The sequence below is a fragment of the Mesoplodon bidens genome (assembly GCF_964165515.1).
Source record: "Mesoplodon bidens genome assembly, chromosome: 3".
NCBI lineage: Eukaryota > Metazoa > Chordata > Mammalia > Artiodactyla > Ziphiidae > Mesoplodon > Mesoplodon bidens.
In genome coordinates this window covers 19,094,791-19,104,302 of record NC_138178.1, presented here as the reverse complement: position 1 = coordinate 19,104,302, position 9,512 = coordinate 19,094,791, and the positions used below count along the sequence as shown (strand labels likewise).

The window sequence follows — 9,512 nt, the reverse complement described above, 5'->3', positions numbered from 1 at the left end:
ATAGAAAAGGTGAAAAGTCTTAGGGAAATTTTATTTCTCCATGAGGAAAGATCTATGAATCAGTGTTTAAAGTTATATATACTAAATTTTATGGCACTATAACAATTGTAATACATCAAAACATTGACAATAAGGACTTCCCTGGTGGCACAGTGGTTAAGAATCCTCCTGCCAATGCAGGGAACACAGGTTCGCCCTGGTCCGGGAAGACCCCACATGCCATGGAGCAACTAAGCCTGTGCGCCACGACTACTGACCCTGTGCTCTAGAGCCCGCCTGCCACAAGTACTGAAGCCCGCGCGCCTAGAGCCCAGGCTCCGCAACAAGAGAAGCCACCACGATGAGAAGCCCGTAGCCACCGCTCGCCGCAACTAGAGAAAGTCCGCATGCAGCAACGAAGACCCAACACAGTCAAAAATAAATAATATTTTTTAAAAAACAAAACATTGACAATAGCCATAGCAGCAGTATATCCAAATGATGTCTGTCTAAATCTTTAGGTCTATATATAGTGATAAAATTGGAAATAGAAAAAAGCTATCAATCAACACCACTATATATTAATGACAAGTTTGGTTGTCTGGGTGCTGGTATCAGGGCTCAGTTTGAGTATGTAAAACTCAACAGTGTTTTGATTCACAAAATCTGCTTAAAAGGAAGTTAGATGCAGAGAAACATGGTTTAAAATACTATATAAATTTTCATCATACACATATAATACAAAAATATTTTCCTTTAATCAAGATTTTCACATCATGTTTAATGGGAAACAACTAAAATGTTATGCAAACAACCCAGTAGGGAAACTTTTACTATTTATCTTTTAGATCATATAATTTTTCTTCAAAATCTGTACATATTCTCGTGACGCTTTCCAAACTAGATCTTGATTTAGATTTGACTCATCAGTAGCTCCTAGAGGAGAAGCGCTATAGGATCCAGATTCACATTCAGCAGCATCTGAAAAGAAAAAGAAAGGATTATATTCTTTACCTAAAATACTTGAGTTAACTAAATATAAGTTAGTAAAAAAAAAAACCGAGACCTTTCTAAGCGTTCAGAAGAATGAAAAGTATCTATACATGACATAACACAAAATACAAGATTACTATTATATAATTTGCCTGTGGTTGCACGATGAATTAATTGCTCTTGTGGCTGAGTATCAGAGCTTCTGGCTTTCTCATTCGTCATTCATTTACTCAACAACCATCTGCTAAGGTGCTGTGACAAGCACTGAAATTACAAGATGAAGGTGACACAGTCCACCCTGAAAAATCATACTATAAACTGGAAAAACAGACAAACAGGCAATTTCCATACAGAGTCATAAATACTATGACAGGTATAAAAGAGCGTGCAAGGAACACTCAGAAGTGACACCCAGCTTTGTGTCAATACTGTCAGCTTTTTGGTGGAGGTGGTATGTAAGTGGATACCTGAAGGACAAGGAAAAAGTATGGGAGATGGAGGGAAGAAGCAAATACAAAGACTAAAGGTGAGGAAGAGCACCTGTGGGATTGTAAGCAGTCTATTTGACTAGATGTAGAGCAAAGGGTTAGAGGAAGGTAGTAAAGAGATAAGGCTGAATACTATGGCAGGACCCAAACTGATTTGGGTGTTTTTATGCCATGATAAGGAATTTGGAATTTTTCCTGAGAGCGAAAGATAAACCAATGACAAAGTCAATGACAGGAAATTTTAATGTCAGCCACTAAGTGACAGCTACATGAACGTGACTGCTTGAGTGTGGGTATTTTGGCCTTAATCACTGCCAGAAACTTGAGAAGTTGATAAACCCCATGTTTTCTAATAGTGTCAGCGTGCAGGTTGACAGTTCCACAGGGATGGCAGAAGTAGAGAGGAAGGATATAGCCAGAAATAAAAAGAAATACATAGACTTTTTGAGATTTTCTTTTTAAAGCTATGGAACATGATGAATAAATGAGGAATCAGGATATTTTTCATTATGAATGTTCATTCTTTCACATTTTTTCATTAGATATGTATAAGAAAAGATATTTAACCTATCAATAGTATCTGTCATCCAAACAATGGAAAGAGATGCCATTTACTACTGAATATTTACAGTTTATTTCAGAAATCAATGTCTAAATTTAATTCATAAATTTCAGCAACATACCTTTTTCTAGTTCTCTAGTTATAGCATTTTGCAACTCCTGCCGCATCTGAAATAAGTCAAATATTATTTATGTTTAAGTTAGACAAGAGACATTTTTGTAGGAATGATGTATAGCTTATGAAATGTGGCCTTTAAATAATACTTATAGAGACTAGACCTAATTTGAGGATTGCTTAAATAGAAAAATAATCACATAAATAAAATAAATTCCTACTTATTTTGATTTTAGATAATAAAGAACATATATATGTAATGTTATTTAGATTAATCTGATAAAAAGTACAATAAATATCAGTCTATTGAATATACATAATTTCAGAGGGTGATATTTGATCTTATTGGTACAAACAAATTTAAACGATTAAAGTCATATATTACAATGAATGCATTACTTTGCAATTCTTAGAAAAATTGCTCTTTATAAAAGTTTAATCAGTTTTTTACTCTAATGGATCTTTCCTTAAAATGAGTTTTCCTTTCTTACACTTCTATATAACTAAAAGTTTAAGGTATGTTCTATGGTAATAATTTTTCAACATAGAATCTTAAATACATAAAATGGAGAAAATGGTTCTGTTGTAATGTCATGTCAAAATTCTACTGGCAAAAAATTAAGTAAAGGTATTTTGCTGTCTATATTAGGACTAAAACATTTATTTCAGAAAATCTGCTTGAAGAAAGGAAAAGTAGAGGCTAGAGCCAGTTTTCAAACTCAGTTTCTGATTCATGACTTTCTAGAATTAGAAACAAGGAAAACAATACATAATTCTTTAACTGTAACTTTGTTTCCATTCTAGAAATTAGGGCCAACTTTTTGAAACATTTGACTAATTATAGTTATCTACTTAATTCTGAAATGTGTGGGAACATTTCAAACTGTATTACAAGTGTCTCCACCTAGAGTGTTCTTTTAAAAATCTTTCTTATAAAAGGCACCCTCTCACTAAACAGGGTCTCAAATAGTATACTGAACATGACAAACACTGTGATGATAATGATATCATGATAGCCAATGCCTATGTAAATTTTAGGTGCGAAGACAAATTTTTTGGCTAGCAGGTTTCCCAATATTTTCAGAGACTGTTTTCCATAACACTTTTCTGACAACAGCACTGTAGAGAGGCCCTATGAAATGAATAATGTGACAACATTACTAGACAGGTTTTGTAAAATTAATAACTCATAACAGATGAAGGAAGAAGCCTTTACTGAAATAATTTTTTATTACCATTAATAAACACTGCAAAATGTAGGTCACGTTTTTACATGTGTTGAATTAGGGAATGACCCGTGTAAGATTACTCTCTTTTCCCCCAAAAGCTCTTTTCCTCAATATGTACTTCCGAGACCCTTATGTTGATTTCTAGGTGAAGATCATGTTCACCTGGAGGAAGTAGTTGGAAGTCGAACATTAATAAGGAGAACAGGGCTTCCCTGGTGGCGCAGTGGTTGAGAGTCCGCCTGCCCATGCTAGGGGACACGGGTTCACGCCCCGGTCCGGGAAGATCCCACATGCCACGGAACAGCTGGACCTGTGAGCCATGGACACTGAGCCTGCGCGTCCGGAGCCTGTGCTCCACAACGGGAGAGGCCGCAACAGTGAGAGGCCCGCATACCGCAAAAAAATAAATAAATAATAAGGAGAACACACCTGCATTTTTCTTTAAACTCTTCCATTTAACAAAAACACAGAAAGGTGAGAAAATTATACACAGGAAAACAATATATCAGCAAGTTTTAATTTTAAAGATTTTTAGTTAGAAGGATTCTCTCACAACTGGTAGTTTCCAAACTATGTCCCATAGAAATGGAAGGTCCCCCACTGAGGACACTGCAGGATTGAAGGAAAAAGAAGTCACAGCTTCAGGGTCTCCGCCACTCCTTTAGCTAAACAGCTCTATATTTGTCTCTGTTTTATGTAATACAGTTTCATGCAGAATTTTTTTTTAAAAAAAAGAAAGGTTCTTTTCCTTGAAAGAAAATTTTTTAAGGTATGAGAGTCATTGATTTAGTCAAAGTCCCTAATTTTACAAAAGAGGTAACAAAGGCTCAGAGAGACTTTGTCACAAAGCCAACGTGTCACAAAGCCAATGGCCTTCTCACTGAGTCTAGAGAGAGTTCTACGCCAGCTACTTCCTCAGATTAAGAAAAAAAACACATAGATTTTTAACTATAACTCAGAGAAAATGAATATGTAAAACTTTGTCATGTAGCTCAATAACGTTTCATGCATGAGACATGAAATAGTAGCTTTCTAACTAAATTATATGTTTTAAAGGCATGAACAAGAATAAATTATAACTCCTATTAGTAGCAGTCAATATATTTAATTTATAAAGCACAGATTTTTTTTCTTAACCACAGGACAGGGAACTTGAAGGAGAAAATCTTTAGTTGAATCACACAGGCCAAAATTGAGGAGATTCTTCTTCTTTTTTTAATTATTATTTATTTATTTATTTTTGCGGTACGCGGGCCTCTCACTGTTGTGGTCTCTCTCGTTGCGGAGCACAGGCTCCGGACGCACAGGCTCAGGGGCCATGGCTCACGGATCCAGCCGCTCCGCGGAATGTGGGATCTTCCCAGACCGGGGCACGAACCCGTGTCCCCTGCATCGGCAGGCAGACTCTCAACCACTGCGCCACCAGGGAAGCCTAAGGAGAGTCTTCTTTAAAACGATATTCGTTTCCTCCAAATAAAACTTGGTTTACCGAAATGAGTCAACAAATGAATTATCCACGTTGTGGGTTATTTATGGCAAAATTTAAAACACAAAACAGATTTCTCTTTACCATCTAGCATACTTCAATCTCTCATCATTAGTTTGTATGTACAGAAAACATGAGTGTAATCTCAATTAGAATTTAAATCCAGTCAGAAATTACAGGCTAATTCCTTGGCCTAAAGTTTCAACGTGAGGACTTACACTCCTACCCTCCTCATGAGAGGAGGGGAGATTTACCCAATGCGTGAATTTGGGAGAAGGAACTAAGAAGTGCTTGCTTGCTTCCGAATCTCTTCTTTGAGAAGGTGTGTGTGCCCTCAGCACCGGGAACTGGGGTCTGCTCTCATGCCCGCAGTAAGCAGCCTGCCCTGGGGCGGGGGTCAAGCATTTGCTTCCTCCCCTTAGGCCTAATTTGGGATGAAGTATTCTGAGGCCCACTGTGACTGCACACCTAAAGCACATCCTCCAATTCGTTAGTTAATGTGTCAGTAACAAAGCTCCTTAGTTGATCTCCAGCTGCTGACTCCCGCGTGCTGAACTCAGAAGGGGAAGAGAAGTGTCATCTGCTACCTACCCACCATAGCTCCAACAAGGCAGAGGACCACACGACACTGAGGGAACGTTTTCTTCTTCTTCCCTGACTTTATAATTAATGTACATTGTTCAAAACAACCCCCACTATAAAGTAGGGGAAAGGTGAAAGGAACATTTTAGAAAGAAACGTAGTGAAGCCAGTAACAATATGAAGCGCAACAAGTATGTGTTCGTTCACCCAACCATAATGTATTACTGTCAAATTATATCTGAGACTGCAGGCTGGAAAATAATGTTGCACTCTCTTTTTAAGACCAATCTGATAAATATATACACACCACACACATACAGATGCACACTCATTTCCAGAGTTAATTTATTTTCAGTAATTATTGATACTTTAAAAATTTGATATCACTCATTTTAAATGTCACGAAAATGTAATAAAATCAAGTCATTTAAACCACTTCAATTCATTATCCAATTGTAAACAGGCTAAGGTATGAAGGAAATTACACTTGGCAGTCTGTAGATATTAAGTACATATATTTTGCTGCAGAGAGAAGAACTGAGGAAGAATTTGTAGATCAAAGAGCTGAAAAGCTAAGTACAGGAAAAAAAATGAATGAAAGAAAAAGAACTGTTAAGAAGTTGAACTATTACCTCTGTCTTTCAAAAGATAAAATGCCTACTCATTTGTCCATGTGGACAAAATGAAGTGGGAACAAGAAGGATTATACTGATATAATAAACTGAGACAATAAACAAGTTTATTGAACTCTGCCTGTGCCTTATGAGAAACTAGCTTAACTACTGTGGTAATTTGATTAGAGTTAAAACTCAGGAGTGGATAGGCACTGCCTTGGTGATGTAAACACGAGGCCTATTTTTTTTAAAAGAAATGTGACTCAGTATTCTGGTGAGACACAAAATGTTGTGTCATATAAAAAGTCAAAGTCTTAGGAATATTAATTGTTTTAGCTTCAGTGCATTTGTATGACCACATTTAGAAAGAGAGTTGCTAAACTGAATGGACATTTGAGCAATTTTTTAAATTACTTAAATAAATCATTAGAAAAATTTTCAAAGTGTCAGTAATGCACCAAAAGTCCAAAATCAGTCAATGTAAAATGTAATCCTCCTACTTAAGACAGATTTAAAGGGCATTTATTAACTACTGTGGCCATGCATCATGTTTGGCACACAAATACCTAAAAACTCTTGAACATAAAAAAATTTTTAAACCAGTGAGATTGTGTCTGTTATAAAATTGTCTGGAATAGATTTTTAAGTTTTCAGTTCTTGAAAAAATTCTATGTGCAAGAAAATCTAACAGTGATGTAGCTATTTTGGCTAATGTTAACTTTTTGTATTTTATAATAATATAATTAAATAACACAATTGAAAAAAAACTGTAAAATTACTTCTGATATATAGGACAAAACATCCCAGAATTAACTAGAATGTGAAAACTGAGGGTAAAATTAGCAAGACAGATACGTAGTAATCTCCTACCCCCACAATGGTATCAACTGCTAAGACTGAACTTCATGTACTGGTGAGGGAGGTAATAAATCTAAGTGTTAGATACATGGAGAAAGCTTGCTGCTACAACCAGCGCAACTGAAACCACACACCTAGAGCAGTACTTTGCTATAATTATTTTCCATAAAGTTAGGGAAAAATGCTGAGTAAGATAAAACTTCACAGTAGGAATAGTCCAAAATGTTAAAACATTGCAAATAAAGGAGAATGATAAACAAATGCAATCTTAATGCCACTTTAAACATTTTACTCTGTAGAATCATAGCTAAAACCTTTAGAAGGCTATTGTTTTATCATGTCCCATCCAAAAACCCACCTCTTTCTATCATTTTAGACAGTACGTTAACACCTCTCATAGTATTATTTTATGTTTTCCTAGTAGAAATAATTATATTCCTAGCAATTCCAGAAGGCACCTTCTTTCTGTAAGTCTTACTAAGAATTATGTGAACAACAACTGTATAATAACTCTTCCGTGGCATTCTGTAGTGATTATGGAGACATGTCTTTGCATCTTGATAGAGTTAAATAGTGCTCTTCAATCTCTCTTATAAAAACCAGCACGATTTGGCAAAGACCCCACAAGGGAACTATGTATACCTAGTAACTACAATATTGAGTTTAAAATAAACTATTTTTCGATTTATCTAGAATTACTAAAAAAATAAACGCCTCTTTCCTCCAAAAAAATTAAAGGAAAAAATTCCCACAGAAATTTTCTCTAACATTGTTTTTGCATTCACACACTCTTTCATCTTCATCTTGTAAAATGATACATTGTTTGATTTTTTGGGTGACAACTCATGAGAACATTCTAAGTTTACATCATGCTTAGCAACTGACAGAGGGCTTGACATGCATTTTCTTTTTGACCCTGGAGTCCAGTTTCATAAAGCACTTAGACCCAATTTAGCCATAGCACTGTCTAAGAAACCTTAGCTTTGCTCTTCTATGATTTCTTACGACGTGAAGCCAAATGAGAAAACAGGTTGAGACTTCATTTAACAAGGGCTACTTTTCTCTGCATCAAGAACATCATGAAAACACCATCAAAACCATAACCCCGTGTGCACTGAGTGAGATGCATATTTTAATAACAATGATACACAATGAAAACCAGTTGCAATTTAAAGACTCCCCATCATAGTCATCATTCATCCAGGTGATGGCAAGATAGAGACATAAGTGGACTTCATTTTTAAAATTTAAATATTTGCTTTATTTACGTATTTAGAAATGTTCTACAATTGCTCAGCAAGACATTTTATAAAAATTCAATAAAAATGCTCTAAGTAAAATAGCAATTAAGGATGCACTCTCATGTACGAAAACGACAAAAAATTTTAACTTAAAAAAAGAAATTAACCTATTTAGTGCTACAAGTCTATTTAATTCACACAAAGGATTTATCTAGGATTCCTTTAAATAAAAAAAATCCATATATGGTTAAGTGTTTGGATGCCAATCATTCACTTATGCTTAGGGGTAGAAAAACTAGGGTGCAGCAAAACTTGAAAATGATTATGAACCATTGCCAAACTGAAATCAATTAGAAAGTATATCTTTGGTTATTAGGCAATAATATTTAATTTCTAAAATAGGATTTAACTGCAGTTTTTCAAGAAATGTCAGTTTAATTACATTTACTGAATAAAGTTAATGATAAATCTCTCTTGAAAATGAGAAATCCAGGGACTTTAAAAAATCATAAAATTTCTGTCTCTTTATTAGCACAATTAATTATGGCTTTTACTTCGTGTGTGTAAGTCAAATAAACAATTCAGAATTTTACCAAATTAAAAACAAGAATTATTATCAGAAATCTGAAACCCAAGGAAAAAAGGATAATATAACTAACCTTGGTCAAGTACATCTCCATGCTCTCACGTGAAGGGCGTGAACTTGAGGTAGAAATCTCTAAGTTTTCTCCTGGAGTAAGATATCTATTGAGCACTAAACTATTATTAATATTTCCTACACAAGGTGGCTTCAGGACTGGCCTCATAGTAAGAGTGCTGAGTAAAGATCTGTTCTGCTGTTTCTCCACCAGTAGTTTGGTACTGATCTCCGCCAGCCTCTCATTAGTCCTGGGAAGAGGGCAAAACACCAATTTCATTCATTGCATTTTCCCTAAATGATTCATAAATGATTTGCATTTTTTAAATTGCCATAATAGTAAATGGAATGTCCCATTAAACCACGTTTTAACACTGAAAATGGGTCAGAGCAGACCTATTATAAACAATCCTAGGTGTAAAATTGTTCTAAAGAAGTATATATGTGTCTGGGGGATCCTTAACTAACAAGTAAGTCAAAGTCGGGAGAGGAGAGAAATGGCGTCAGCAATGGAGACGGCTTAACAGGTGACGCTTGCTGCTTTCTGCGATGGCTGCACTTAGACACCCACCTTTAGTAAACCAGTTCAGGGATGAAAAAACAAACCATCCCTCAAAGACATTTTCAAGCATTTGCTTTCTCCACCCCTGTATACACATTTCACTCATTACCTCAGAGAAATTAAGCATTCGGCACTGAGGAATAATCTAGAGCAGCGGTCCCCAACCT

The 9,512-nt window shown here is 35.6% G+C and overlaps 1 protein-coding gene across 8 annotated transcripts in view; it reads right to left on the bottom strand.

Moving 5' to 3' along the window:
* Positions 1-406: 406 nt before the first annotated feature.
* The window catches only part of ANKRD26 (ankyrin repeat domain containing 26), a 69,543-nt gene continuing 60,437 nt past the window's right edge, over positions 407-9,512 (bottom strand). For all 8 annotated transcript variants that reach the window (XM_081227891.1, XM_081227898.1, XM_081227897.1 and 5 more), the window contains 3 exons: positions 8,806-9,034; positions 2,144-2,189; positions 407-960 (listed from right to left, as the gene is read on the bottom strand). In XM_081227891.1, the coding sequence (XP_081084017.1) occupies positions 824-960; positions 2,144-2,189; positions 8,806-9,034 (412 nt within the window). In that variant the 3' untranslated portion in view covers positions 407-823. The remainder of the gene's footprint in view (positions 961-2,143; positions 2,190-8,805; positions 9,035-9,512) is intronic.